Below are 14789 nucleotides of genomic sequence, written 5' to 3'. Positions count from 1 at the left end.
TTGTGAATCAGTCTGCGGAAGTACAGGTTTATGAATCGGTTTGGTGTTTATTTGTTCCAGTTGGAAAATATAAAGAGCGTTTATAGAGATATAAAGTTCAGCTTTCATTATTCTGATGTTATAAGACAATTGCGGGATGAAAGCTGTCATTCTGGCTGCAGGTTATGGCACGAGGCTGCAAAGGGACATTGAGAAGGACCAGAGTGGACACTTTGGACATTTACGTGGTGTTGCGAAACCTCTACTTCCGGTTGGAGACTGCCCCCTAGTGTCCCATTGGCTCAGAGCGCTCACTCGGTCTGCGTGTGTAGATCAAGTGCTTGTAGTCGTGAGTGTTGTTTTCTCCTGTCTTCGTCTGTCTCCTACTTTCTCATTTTGTCTTCTTCTGTCTCTTACTTTCTCCTTTTGTCTTCTTGTGTCTCTTACTTTCTCCTTTTGTCTTCTTGTGTCTCTTCTTGTCTTCCGCTTTCTTCTTCCGTCTCATCCTTTCTAATTCTGTTTCCTGTCTTTTTCTGTCTCTTCCTTTTTTCTTTTGTCCCTTCCTTTCTCCTTCTGTCTCCGGTCTTCTTTTCTCTTTCCTTCTTCCTATGTCTCCTTATGTCTCTTCCTGTGTTCTTCTGTCTCTTCCTTTCTTCTGTCTCCTCCTTTCGATCGCTAGAAAGTAGTGATTATTACTACCTGTTTTAGTGTCACGCTGGTAACTGAACTTCATGTCATATTAATATATGAATACATAAGAATGTTGTTCTCTAATGAATGTATGCAGGCTGAAGATCCACCGTATAGAACACAAGCAGAGAAAAGATGATGATGATCAGGTGATCAGGAATGTGTCAGTTCTCAGTCATGTTCTCATCACTGACTCCCTCTGTCTCATCCACGCCAACCCCAAACTTCTTACTGCCTTCTGCCTGCTCATTGTGAGCTTCATAAACTAGTCTACGTCTGTGGTGTGTGAGAGGAAATGATACACCAGTGAAAGATTTAAAAAGCTGCACAATGACAAGAAACAGGTTGATGTGCTGAAAACGGCACAATGAGAAATATTGACATTTCAGCAAATAACAGGAGAGAAGATATGATCAGACGCCACCCCCCCCCCCCACCCCCACACTCACACAGTGAGGTGGAAGCTTAATGGTTTGTGGGTTGTTTTGGAGCAGGGATGGTTCGAGATTTATTCCGGAGTGTAAAAGGAACCAACATGGCAACCATTCCATACTTTAACACCATGCAGTTCCGTCTGGACTGCGGCTCATTGGAACAGACTTCCAGTTCTGTTATTTAGAGAGTAGACAGACGTCTGGAGTGATATCTCTCATGGAACCGCCTGCCCAGTCACTGCATAAAATCTTACTGAACTGCTCTGAGATGAAGTGGATCACAAGAAATCTCCACCTTCAGAAAGTTTTAAGAGGCACAGGGAGGATTTTTCAGTGAAAATAAAGTGGAACATCTGGATATTAATAGATTTGATTGGTCAAAGGAAATTCAATCTGGAAAAACTCTGGATTTATTGTTTTCTATTTGTTGAACATCTTCTCCACAGACTAATGCGCTTTACCATGAAGCATTCCAGCTCTGGGCTCAGGAGTTCTCCAGTGTTCAGGTCCTTAACGATGGGACGAGAAGTAATGAGGTACAGTAAAATGTGAACGTTAGACTCCTGTTATCGTGTGTAATCGATATCATCCGATCCGATCACGCCACAATCCGATCCGATCACGCCACAATCCGATCCGATCATGCCACAATCCGATCCGATCACGCCACAATCGGATCCGATCACGCCACAATCCGATCCAATCATGCCACAATCTCTCATCAACCTGTCGCACCATATTAACCCCTTTGTGTGTTTGTCCAGGAGCGACTTGGGGCAGTTGCGTGCCTTCACCTGGCACTGAATCACTTTGCAGAGCCTGATAATGTCATCGTGATTGGAGGGTGGGTATCTCCTCTACGAGGTTCTCCTGGAAAGTTCTTGGAAACTCCTGGAGTTGTGTTTTATCTTTTTGAGAAAACTGCTGTATGCAGTGTGTAGGATGTTAAACCCATAATAATAATAATGCAATCAGTGAACTTCGAGTCCTGCTGTTTCCCAGTGACACGCTGTTTAGAGAGGACTTCAGCCTCAGAAGGATCACAGAGCACTTCACTAAGGTGCAGAGGAAGAGCGAAGACAGCAACTTGGTGCTCTCATATCAGTGCAAGGACGAGGGTGAGCTTCCCAGCACAAAGACAAATATTTGCAGTTACAACAAAATCATACGCATATGCAAACGCTTTCATACGTTATACTCCATCATCACGTGTCAATGACTGAAATGAGAAACACGTGCATGCAGAAACGTCAAAGTATGGCATCCTGGAGCTGGATTCAGACTGCCGAGTTCAGCGTATGAAGGAAAAGCCTCTGCCTTCCGAGACACACTCGCGCAGCGCCGTATGTAAAAACACACACGTCTTTAAACCTGCCCGCTTACATTGTGTGGTCAAAAGTATTGGGACCCCTGACCTTTCCACCTATATGTGGTTCTTTACCAAACAATGCCCCTGTGCACAAAGTCAGCTCCATGAAGATCTGCTTGGAGTGGAAGATCTCCTGCTATAGAGATTATGATGAAATCTACACAAAGTCTAAATCTAAATCTCCTCAGGAGATTTAAGTTTATTACAACAGCAAATTGGGACTAAATGTGAAATTGGATGTTCAAAAAGAAGCACATGCCAATTGTACGGTCAGGTGTCCACATACTTATGGCCACAGTGTGTATTGAATGCAGTTGAGTTAAACTGCTCTTGTGGTGAAATTATCTCTTCGGGGGTTAATAAAGTCTTTATCTTTTACAGTGTCCCTGTTTTTACTTGTTTTCAAGAACAACTCTTCCTCTGCTGGACATCTTCCTGAAGGAGAAGGAGGTACTGAGATCCTCATTTCAGAATATCACATAATATCTAGTCTATCATCTTAAGCTTATTATCCATAATGTGCCTTTTTTATTATTTCCATCAATTATGATTTTATTCTCTTGATAACCCAAAGTTTGTGGACACCTGACCATAAGTTTGGTATGCGCTTCTTACTGAATGTCCCATTCCACATGCCGTCCCCATTTGCACTCATAATAAACTCCATTCTTCTGGGATGTTCCACTAGATTTTGTGGAGATTCATTCAGCCACAAAAGAGGAATGGGGTGCAGTCAGCGTTCACATTCATCCCAAAGGTGTTCAACAGTGTTTGGAGCTCTATAGCAGGAGATCTTCCACTTCAAACCATGTATCTTCATGGAGCCGGCTTTGTGCACAGGAGCAATGCTGAAACAGATTTGGGTCTCCTAGTGCAAGTGAAGGAAAGATTTCATGCTGCCACTTCCAAAGGCGTCCCACACAATTTTGTCTGGGGAAGAAACCCCATACGGGTGGGAAAGTCAGGTGTCCTAATACTTTGTCCATATAGCAAAAAAAAAAATCATCTTTGGAGATTTTTTTTAGCATCTCTGACAATGTAGGAAATAAAACACCTTCGGTTGCTTAATTATAGAATTTGTAGGATTTAGTTTAAATTACACACAATTTTTTACCAAAATGGTAACACATGGAACTTTTGATGGTCCATCAAATCATTAGTCAGAATATGACCATGAATTAAGCAGATATAGATTTATGGTGTTTGGGAGCCATTATCCTGATCGAAAGTCTCCGTCAATAAATATATTTTGATGCTGGTTTATTTGGATACCATCAGTCTAATATATTTAAAACGAGAGTGATAAATCGAACTGTTCAAACACCAAGTAAAAGTTTGTTCTACCAACCTGGTGCCTGAACAGGAAAGAGCCTGGAAGCATGGTTTCCTTGTACCTGGAGAGATGACCAGTCAAGCAGTGGTAGAGGATGGAGGGAACAGTAGAGCAGTGGTAGAGGATGGAGGGATCAGTGGTAGAGGATGAAGGGGTTACGTGGAGCTGTGGTAGAGGATGGAGGGATCAGTGAAACAGTGGTAGAGGATGGAGGGATTAGTGGTAGAAGATGGAGGGAACAGTGGAGCAGTGGTAAAGGATGGAGAGAGCAGTGAAGCAGTGGTAGAGAATGGAGGGATCAGTGGAGCAGTGGTGGAGGATGGAAGGATGAGTGGAGGGGTCAGTGGAGCAGTGGTGGAGGATGGAGGGATGAGTGGAGGGGTCAGTGGAGCAGTGGTGGAGGATGGAGGGATGAGTGCGGGGGTCAGTGGAGCAGTGGTGGAGGATGGAGGGATGAGTGCGGGGGTCAGTGGAGCAGTGGTGGAGGATGGAGGGATGAGTGCGGGGGTCAGTGGAGCAGTGGTGAAGGATGGAGGGGTCAGTAGAGCAGTGGTAGAGGATAGAGGGATCAGTGGTAGAAGATGGAGGGAGCAGTGGAGCAGTGGTAGAGGATGGAGGGATCAGTGGAACAGTGGTGGAGGATGAAGGGATCAGTGGTAGAGGATGGAGGGATCAGTGGAACAGTGGTGGAGGATGAAGGGATCAGTGGTAGAGGATGGAGGAATCAGTGGAGCAGTGGTAGAGAATGGAGGGATGAGTGGTAGAGGATAGAGGGATGAGTGGAACAGTGATGGAGGATGGAGGGATGAGTAGAGCAGTGGTGGAGGATGGAGGGATGAGACTTATATAAAGTACTGACACTTTTTTAGATGTTAGAATAGAAACTTTACCATAACGTTAGCTCCTTTGTGGTCACATCTGCTGTTAAAAAAACTATTTAAAGAATTTCTAACCAATCAGAATCGAGAACGGAACAGCGCTAAATAAAAAAAGCTTTATTCATTCTTTATTCTTCATTACAGACACGGCCGCTCGAGGAGAGAGATGCACCTGGGAACTTCCTCTCATGGCTCATATCAAGGTGATTCACATTCTTCACACTGGAGTCAGAAGTATTTGGACACCCAACATGCACTACATTGCCAAAAGTATTGGTCACCTGGTGATTTTTGAGCATCACACTCTATATTTAATCCCAATTTGCTCTTATAATTTCATCCACTCTTCTGGGAAGATGTTCCACTAGATTTTGGAGTGTTTTTATGGATATTTGTGTTCATCAGCCACAATGGTGTTATGAAAGGCAGGTAGTGATGTGTCGGTGAGGAGACCTGGGGTGCAGTCAACGTTCACATTCATCCCAAAGGTGTTCAGTAGGGATGAGATCAGAGCCACTCAAGATCTTCTTCTCCAAAACATGCAAACCAGATCTTCAAGCAGCTCACTTTGTGCACAGGGACATCGCCATGCTGGAGCAGGTTTTGGGTTTCCAAGTTCAAGTGAATGCAAATTTGTATTATAGCGCCATCTAAAGACGTCCTGTAAAATTGAGAGCCTCCAGTTTTGTGGTAACAGTTTGGATATAGCAGGAAAGGTCAGGTGTCCCAATACTTTTGGAAATAGTGTGTGATCCTTTCCCTCAAACTGTTACCACAAAGTTGGTTACACAATTGTATATTTTATGAAGATGTCATGAAGATGTACTTTACATTAATTGGAGTGGAAGATCTCCTGCTATAAAGCTTCAACTGTATTGAACACCTTTGGGATGAATTTTAAGACCAGGCCTCCTCACCTCACCTACATCAGTACCTGACTTTAACACCCTTCTAGATGAATGAGCACAAATCTCCACAAAATCTATTGGAACATCTTCCCAGAAGAGTGAAGGTTATTAAGAGCAAATGGAGATTAATGTGGAATGGGTGTCCGCAAGCTTTTAACCACAGTGTGTATGTACATATCCATTAACGTTTTGATGTATTTCAGGAGGCCGGTGTACGTCCACGAGATATCCGGCCGCTTTGATGTGGGAAACCTCGTGTCTTATCAAGAGTGCGACAGATACTTCAGAGAAGAACTTCGGAATCCAGAAGTTTATTCCATATAGCATTCGAGCACACACTTTCACACGGGACTGGAGACGTTCTGATCCACTTGCCGTGTCCTAAAAACAAATTAAAATTCTAACTTGAGCTCAGTCTCGTGCACTTTTCCGAAGCCTTCTCACGGCTGTTCTCTAGCTTGGCTATTCGAGAACCGAACTGCATGGCTCTCTTGGGCAGTACAGCGGAAGGTCCGAGTCCGAGCTCTACAGCTGTGAGCCTCAGGAGGAGCTTTTCTCCAAATCCTCGGGGCAGAGACAGGTCTGCCTTTTCCCAAACAGGGAGGGTGTTCAGGAAGCTCACCACGTCCTCATCCAAGTACGGAAACCTGAGGGCAACAATAAGTGCAGAAGACTTTGATACAGATCCCCCCCCAAAAAAGTGTCAAATCTAAATAAAAACAGAATGCAATCATTTGCAAATCTCATAAATCCATATTCCATTCACAATAAAACCAAAAACATATAAAAATGTTTAAACTGAGAATATTTACTGTTTTGATGAAAAAATTGTCATTTTAGAATTTGACGGCTGCAACACGATAAAAAAAAAAAAAAAAAATTGTCACATTTACCACTGTGATTCTTTCCATATATATCCGTGAATTTAGGAGACCAGTTTTTGAGGTTTTGGTAGAGGAATGTTGTCCCATGGGTGTCTGATAAGGATTCTATCTGCTCAACAGTTCGGGGTTTCCTTTGTTGTATTTTTCGCTTTATGAATGTTTTTAAATGGTGAAAGTTCTAACCTGAAAGAAGTCCAATTCAGCACCAGGATACTCTACCACAAAGTCATGCTATATAGATGCAGTAAGCATTGTTTTGCTCAAATACGCAGGGCCTCCCCTGAAAAAGACGTTTTCTAGATGAAAGCCTTTGTTGATATAAAACCTGTATATACCTTTCAGCATTGATGGAGCCTTTCCAAATGTGCACACTTCCGCAGTTTAAACATTTGATATGGTCTTATTGTTCTATTGTAAATAAAATATGGGTTTATGAGATTTGCAAATCACTGATTGCAGTTTTAATTTGCATTTGTCCCAACTTTTTTAATTTGGGGTCCAATCTATAGTATTATATAATAGAAGAAAACACCCCTTATCGTGTTTCTATAGGAAAATTAACAGCAACGAAAAAACGTTATATCTTGACCTCTGACACTGGAGACTAATAAATGTTAGATAAAGAAAACGTACTCTTCGATCGCACGCGTTTTTCAATCTGTATACGTCGGACCGCCGAGTTCCTGTGAACGAGCCGTCGCTATAGAAACGTGTTTTGTATTATAATAACTCTTAGATTAAAGAAAAGTAATCAACCCTTTCTGGCTAATCAGATTAAAAAATGAGATCAGTCTAACTTCAAAATAACAGACTAGAATGACAGAACAATAGCATTACCTCGCTTCTTTTCCGTGATCTGCAATAATCCGGTCGTCTCGTCCGAGATTCCGGGAGGAAATTCTTCCCAGCTCCATGGCCAGCTCCTCCACCAATCCTTGTAGACCTGAGGATTTAAACCGCACTCTGTGTCTGGAGTAGCCAGCTAGCTGTTCGTCCGCCCCAATACCCGTCAGGACGACCTGCCGATGTGGACATCACTGATTATGAAGAAATCCCAGACTGCATAGTGACCAGTTGCATATCATCTCATTTGGTCAGAAGAATTTTGCCTTTGAAGATTCCTTACCTTCGCTGTCGACCTGTGTTGCCTCTCTCCTGCTCCCTCCGACACGAAGCCGGTTCCTCTGGCTGCGAACCACATGGCGCATCCAATGCTGTCATCCAGGACAGTGTCTAACGGGTGCACCAGGTGGCAGATGTTCTCCACCCTCTTGTCCCTCAGCTCCTCATGCGTAACGTTGATCTCCACAAAGTTCCATTTCCGCGAAGGACTCAGAGACGCGAGTTCCTGCAAACCGTCCCGCCCAGTAATCCTGTCCGGGACGTCAAACCTCGGTCGAAGTGTCGCCGCGACGTCGTCATGCTCTTTTTTCCGTCCTTTTTTCCCAGACCCCTGATTCATCTTAGATTCCTGGAGTTTAAAAGCCACATTGAGGAGGTCGATAGGTTGGTCCAGAGGTACGTAGCGATCGGCAAGGACAGCCAGAATCATAGAATCGATGCCTCCGGAAAACAGGACAGCCACCTGTGCGCAATTAGGGTTGGACCGATCGGGAAGGTGCTCCACCCTCCGCCGGATGGCCTCGCCGAGGACGTCTATGAGACGCCGAACAGTTTCTTGCTGTCCTGGTCTTTTTAGAAGTTTCTTAAGATTGTCTGTCGATGTTTGACCAGACTGACAAGATTTTGGTTCCACACCAGTTATGGACATGTTCATCGGAGGAACTCTGGGCGACAGAACGAGTCCAGAATCAGTCTTGACGAAGGAGATGGAACCAGGAAGACCTTCCCAGGTGAAATCAGAATCGAGGTAACCCCATGGATAAACCTCAACTTTTAGATTATCAGTCTTTGACCAACTCCTCAAGTCCATTCTGTATACACCAACCGCTGGTACTTCTAAACAGTTTGATGTACCGACACCCGGAGAGCGAGAAGACACAGAGGTCAGCATAAAGGAACTCTGGTCCGACCCCCAGCTCAGAAGCAAGCTTCGTCTCCCGAAGAAGTCCCTCCCAAACCAGATGCAATGCTCCTCTTTCTGGTAATAAATTATCGCCCACGGTCCCTTAACCTGACCCAGGATGGACAACACATCTGATGGACTTTTGCACATGGACAAGTGATCAAGAATAACTTTGGTATCGTTTTCCTCAGGTTGTACCGTCAACCCGCCAAAAACCTCCCCGTTCCAGAGGAGGAGATTCCCATCGTCGTCTTGCAGAGGCTGAGGGGTCGGACTTCCTCTCATATGGAGGACGTGAGCGGAGAAAAGACAACCGTACTGTTGGTCTGAGACCTCTCTCGTGATGTCCTGGCTGTGGTCGGGTCCTCGACGCCGCAGCCTTTCGTAGACGTGATTGTGAAGTGTACATTGAGACGAAGACAAACTCACTACACAGCATATCCCACACATTTTCCTCTTTCACACACACACACACACACACACACACACACACACACACACACACACACACACACACACACACACACACACACTCAGGTTCTACATATCCTGGTATTCTTTCTTCATTTTGTCCAGATTCCCTACATGGATAGAAACAAGAAACATCGAATGAAAAGTTTTAGGTTCTGCCCAATATCAAAGTGCTATAAGAAGAACCTTAAGGTGAAGGAAGTCTCACTCCGGCAGGTGCTCATTGTCTCTGCTTTGTCCGCGAGGAAGAAGATGTTGCTGTTCGGCTGCTGGACGAAGACTTTCTGGAGGAGAACAAATGCTGCTCAATTTCCTTTCATTTCATTAGTAGAAAGCTTTTGATGATGAACATTTTCCTAAATCAGCTTTACAGAAATAAAAAGGTTATAAAAGTAGAATTTATAAAGTTTTATAGATTTATCTCTAATGAGTGAACCAGTGGTGACTGTGGCAAAGGAAAACCTCCCTAAGATGGCATGAGAATGAAACTTGAGAGGAACCAGACTCAAAGGTAAACCCATCCTCATCACCGAATGTATATTCATTACAGTTTTATCAACGAAGGACACGTAAATGCAGAACTGTTTATGCAAACTGTGGTCCTGAACCATAGGAGCAGACTGTTGCTATTAATTCCAGTCCAGGTCCAGTCTCAAAGTTGGTGCCCTAAAGATCCATGATGTTACTGAGCAGCTCCAAGTAACATCATGGATCTTTAGGGTACCATTCTGCACACAAAGCTCCAGGTTACGGATCGGATGGTCGGTGGTTAAAGCCCCGGTACTGCCAAGCTGCCATTTTTGGGGCCCCTGAGCAAGGCCCTTAAACCTCTATAATGGCTGACCTCAGATTCATAACATCACTGGGAAATGCAAAGAAAGAATTTAACTGTGCTGTAAAGTAATTCAAATAAAAAATTATAAAACATTTCTCTCTTTTCCTTTCTTTAATCTTTGTTCTTTATTTATTTCTTGAAATATTTTCTTTCTTAATTAATTTTTCTTACTTTTTTCTCTCTTAAAGCATTTTTCTTTTTTCCTTCTATCAACATTTTTCTTTCTTTATTCATTTAATCGTTTTCTTTTTCTCCTTTCTTCCTTACTTCCTCGTTCTTTCTTTTAACATATTCCTTTTTTTCACAGTTTTTCTCTCTTTTTTTCCAAAAATTTTCTTACTTGCTTTCTATTTTTTTATAATTTTTCTCTCTTTTTTTAATCATCTTTAATAATTTTCCTTTCTTTCATATTTTTTCTTTATTTCTTTCTTTAAACATTTTCCTTTCTTTCTTCCCTCCTGTGGTAGGGCGTCAGGATGAATCAGGAGGATCTGAAAAGGGAGAGACTCAGTAATCACCAGGGTGTGAACCCTCACTCTAACCCTAATTATATACTATAATTGGGGTGTAAATACCCAGAATGCACCTTGATATCAGTAGGTATTATTGTTTGTCACTATTTCAGATACATGATCATATACATATTCAAAATAATCAACGGCTTATTCAAAATGTGGTCCAACCTGAATTATCTGTAACGCAGAAATGATTCAGGATTAGAAGTATCCCAGTCCTCAATCTCAGGTTACAACAATGGGATTAAACATGTGGTGTGAATTAGTGTTCACACTTACATAAATCCAGATTCAATCCGAATTCCTTCTTATTCACAAAAACAACCTGTTTCAAGGAATAAATGTGGGATAAATGATGAAACCTCGACCCCTTACCCTGTTCTTCTTCAGATTTGAGAGTTCATCAATGGCAACCTTCTGTTCCTTCATCTGTAAGAATCATGATGAAGGTGTGAACACGTGTTCAAACACACATCAATAAACTAGCCGCATTTTCACTACTTGTCCTCCACTAACCTGCTTATTTAATTCTTCTTTGGTATCGCGCTCTTCTTGATCAGCAGACATTTTTCTGTCTAATTTTTCTTACCAAAATATTTATTAAAGCATTCCCGGAAGTGTTCAAGCGGAAGTCTGAACAACCGGCGTTAATATTTTTTCCTCTATCCGTATTCCGATAAATCCCGCCTCCTACGCTATGATTGGCCAACAAGAAAGGCGCTGATTGGCTATTGACCGTGTTGCCGTGTTCTGATTTGTGCGTTTGCGATTTCCTTTCGCACTAAATATTTATTTTAACTGTAACATAATCCGTTAAATACAATATAATATAATATCATATAATTTGATATATATAATATAATATAATATAATATTAGACTATTAAAAAATTATTTACCTACACATCTGAGAGAAATATTGATATTTCTGATAATAAATTGTTTTCTATTGTAATTTAATGTTGTCTGAATCTTCTTCTTCTTCTTTCGGCTGCTCCCATTAGGGGTCGCCACAGCGGATCATCCGTCTCCATACCACCCTGTCCTCTACATCTGCCTCTTTCACACCAACTACCTGCATGGATGTCTTCCCTCACCACATCCATGAACCTCCTCCTTGGCCTTCCTCTTTTCCTCCTACCTGGTGTCTCCATCTTCAGCATTTTTCTACTAATATAATTCATGTCCCTTCTCTGCACATGTCCAAACCATCTCAATCTCGCCTCCCTCACCTTGTCACCAAAACATCCTACATGTGCTGTCCCTCTAATAAACTCATTTAATGTTGTCTGAATAAATATTTTTATTATATGAGTAAGTTAATCATTGCTAGGCAACCTGTCCTAAAGTCCTTAATTACCCAGTTGCCTCAATCAGAGGACTAAACCTTAGCCCTGATTTATAATCTTATTCATTCATGGTCACAAAACTCCAACAACACGGACATGTGACACGTCAAAGCACTTACTATGATCTGGAGTTGATTGGTGGGTCATTTAGTGACGTTGCGTGTTCTCACGTGAGGCCGTTCCCCCTTTCTGTTCAGAAGATAACGGAAACGCAAACATAGGCGTGTGACATATTAAAACGCTCGGCACGCGAAGGAAAAGCGATTGGTATGATTTGTAGAATGGAATGAAGCGAATCCGGTGACAAAGGTCGCCCCGTCAAACACCGCTTATATTGTTTTCACGGAATATTATTTAAAAAAAAATTATTTACAATTTTGGTGTAATATTTAAAAAAAAGTGAAGGACAAAGTGCTATCTTTACAATTCATCGACGCTTTGTCTGAATGTAAACTTCAAAATTCGATTAAACCTGATTAAATCTTGAACTCTGCATTCTGATTGGTTAAAAGGTGTTGACTGGTTTTCTCTGACAATAGTGCAGCTGCAAATCACTCAACATACTGTATAATATTTAATGTACTCATTCTGATTTGTTTTTATTTGTATGGTGATAACACCACATAATCTAACATTAAACAGCAAAAACAAAAACTGTAAAATTGTTGATATGATGATCCTTATGTAGGTGGCTAGCTTTTAAGAAAGGAGTCTCCAGTGTCAGAGGTTAATGTCAAAGGCAATAGATTAATTTAAGACTTATGTCTTCAGGAAAACAGAGATTAAATATCCTGTTTTCTCTGTAATATAAACTCATTGTTATTTTTTTACTTGAGTGTCGAGGAAAAGACTGTTTGTGCTATATGTGCAAAAGAACACATTTGTTCCAGAGAAATGAAACACTCCAGGGCAGTTAAAGGTGAATAATCAACCATAACAGCATACTTATAATATTGAAATTATCGTAAATGATCACATTTGCTGGTAAACTGAGAACACAGGCTTGGCAACTCGCTAGTAGCATACTAGCATGTCGTGGTTGAGACTTTTTATAGAATGTAAGGACAGTGTTTGTGGAAATAAGACATCAGGAATGTCAACATTTTCTTGAGGAACATAGTGAACAATTGATCCTATTCAAAATCAACTATATGAATATATGATATATGATATGGAATATAAAATATTAAACTGTAGTTGAACGTGTGTAAGGAGCAAGTTGCTTACAGCGGGCTCTCGTGGTCAATCATGGTACTGCGGGTTTTTGGTGACTACACACTAATGCATTTAGCTTAATAAATCATACGAAAGTTCTTTCCTTTAATTTTTTTGGGGCTGATGACTATTTAGATGATTTAATGAGAAAAAACATTCCTTTGTTCAATAAAGATCTGAGGGGAAAAAAAAAACAAAGGCAGATTCTTCAGCCTTACAAGACGGTTCTCACAGTTTTAACCAGAAGTTGGACAAAAGTTTGTGGACCCCGAACCATAGGAATCGGTGCTGAGATTCTTTCGATGACTTTGCTATACAAAGTATCAGTACCTGGCTTTATAGCGCAGTGAAATTCTTTCTGTGCAATGCCCAGCAATGTTAGGAAGCTGGGGTCAGGCATGATACAGCACCTCTGACGCATTGATGGTTAAGGGGCCTTGCTTAAGGGCCCCCAAGAGTGGCAGTATGGCAATACCAGGTCTTGAACTGCTGATCTTCTGAGTTATTTAGTCTTCATTAGCTGTTATAATAACTTCCACTCTTCTGAGAAGATGTTCCACTAGACTTTGTAAAGATTTTGGTGAGATTCCTTCAACCACTAGAGTAAAGTCAGGTACTGGTGTAAGTGAGGAGGCCTTCATGTGTTTATTAGGGTTGGAGTTCTTAAGCACAAGATCTTCCACTCTTTCCCATGTAAAGCATATCTTCATGGAGCTGGTTTGCTGGAGCAGGTTTGGGTCTCCTAGTTAAAGTGAAAGGAAAGTTTAACACAACCCCATTCGAAGACTACTCATATAATTGTGTGCACCAACCAGATATAGCTGGAAATGTCTAATACTTTTTTACCAATATAGTTTATTGTTTTGGTGTAATAAACATTATCTTAATCTTCTCTGGTTAAAGATCCATTTTTTTATAGACTCTAACATTAAAGTTCAAGATTTACAGCTTGAAATGGGCCATTTAGAAACATATGATTCTTTAAACTTAAACACTTACACGATTTAACTGTTATTTACTCAGACATTTAGATGGCATTTTTAGCTTCCCTAAATCTGAACTCGATGCCAGGAGCTGATGTTTGGGTTGAATTGAATCACAGCGATTCACTCACTCTTAATCCATGCACTTGCAGTATATAATACAAAGCACTGGCTACGTATTTGTTTGCACAGCGTTAAAATTGAATGCTAGCTCTTTTTTTTTTTCCCAGTGCACCGTTTCGCAATGTTCTACATTCACACCTCGACCGGTCCTCGACTGATTCACGGCGTGTTTGTCAGTGCGGTGCGCTCGATTTTGCTCGGGTTATAGTGTTCGCCGTAGTCCTGCTGATCTCAGGGCTTCTTTAAAAGGCTTAGTGGTTAACCACATGGCCCATGTTTGCTCAAGGGAACCTTCGTATGTCACAAACACGCCGGGTTGTTTGGCCTCAGTCATGGACATGAAGTGAATTCTCTATTGGAAGTGCATTTTCAATATTGGATAGGGAATTATTATTATAGCCTAGTCACGTTCAAGGAAACAATGACTAGGCTGTTTTTGTTTTTTTTAAGATATGATAGGCAGCATTAAAGAATTATGAATGAACGGGAACATAACACCGCAGGAACTGCACTCTATAGCTGTTTCGAATAGATATCAGTGACACCCTGAAGGCATAAAATGCAAACCCAAAGCGAGCGATATCTAACCACCTTAACACGAGCCTCCTGTCGGAGAACAACAGCACAGTCATCTGCCTGAGTAATCTGTTTTTTATTTTGCAGATTTCAGGGGTATTTTTAGGTTGGTGAACACCGAACGTGGCCACCTTTTTTTTATTTAAAACCACAGCCAAAGGTGTCATTGTTTGTAAAGGAAAAACAACAAATGTTCAAGACCGCCAGAGACAACGAGGCACA

At 41.6% G+C, this 14789-nt stretch overlaps 2 protein-coding genes across 2 annotated transcripts; one reads left to right on the top strand and one right to left on the bottom strand.

Annotated features, from left to right (window-relative positions):
• Positions 1 to 16: 16 nt before the first annotated feature.
• Positions 17 to 6000, top strand: LOC310723379 (D-glycero-alpha-D-manno-heptose 1-phosphate guanylyltransferase). The gene is made up of 8 exons (XM_083536322.1): positions 17 to 328; positions 1550 to 1639; positions 1868 to 1947; positions 2106 to 2221; positions 2349 to 2446; positions 2854 to 2922; positions 4828 to 4886; positions 5795 to 6000. The coding sequence occupies exons 1-8, from the start codon at positions 137 to 139 to the stop codon at positions 5913 to 5915; spliced, it is 825 nt and encodes a 274-aa protein (XP_083392448.1). The 5' UTR covers positions 17 to 136; the 3' UTR covers positions 5916 to 6000.
• On the bottom strand, positions 4786 to 9250 carry asnsd1 (asparagine synthetase domain containing 1). Its single transcript, XM_083536284.1, has 5 exons — positions 9181 to 9250; positions 9019 to 9082; positions 7602 to 8957; positions 7313 to 7494; positions 4786 to 6238 (listed from the first exon to the last, which is right to left on the bottom strand). Exons 3-5 carry the CDS (start codon positions 8949 to 8951, stop codon positions 5992 to 5994), a joined length of 1779 nt encoding a protein of 592 aa, XP_083392410.1. The 5' UTR covers positions 8952 to 8957; positions 9019 to 9082; positions 9181 to 9250; the 3' UTR covers positions 4786 to 5991.
• Positions 9251 to 14789: the final 5539 nt, after the last annotated feature.

Source organism: Silurus aristotelis, assembly GCF_946808225.1.
Source record: "Silurus aristotelis genome assembly, chromosome: 3".
In the NCBI taxonomy this organism is placed as follows: domain Eukaryota; kingdom Metazoa; phylum Chordata; class Actinopteri; order Siluriformes; family Siluridae; genus Silurus; species Silurus aristotelis.
This window is presented reverse-complemented; position numbering and strand designations above follow the sequence as displayed.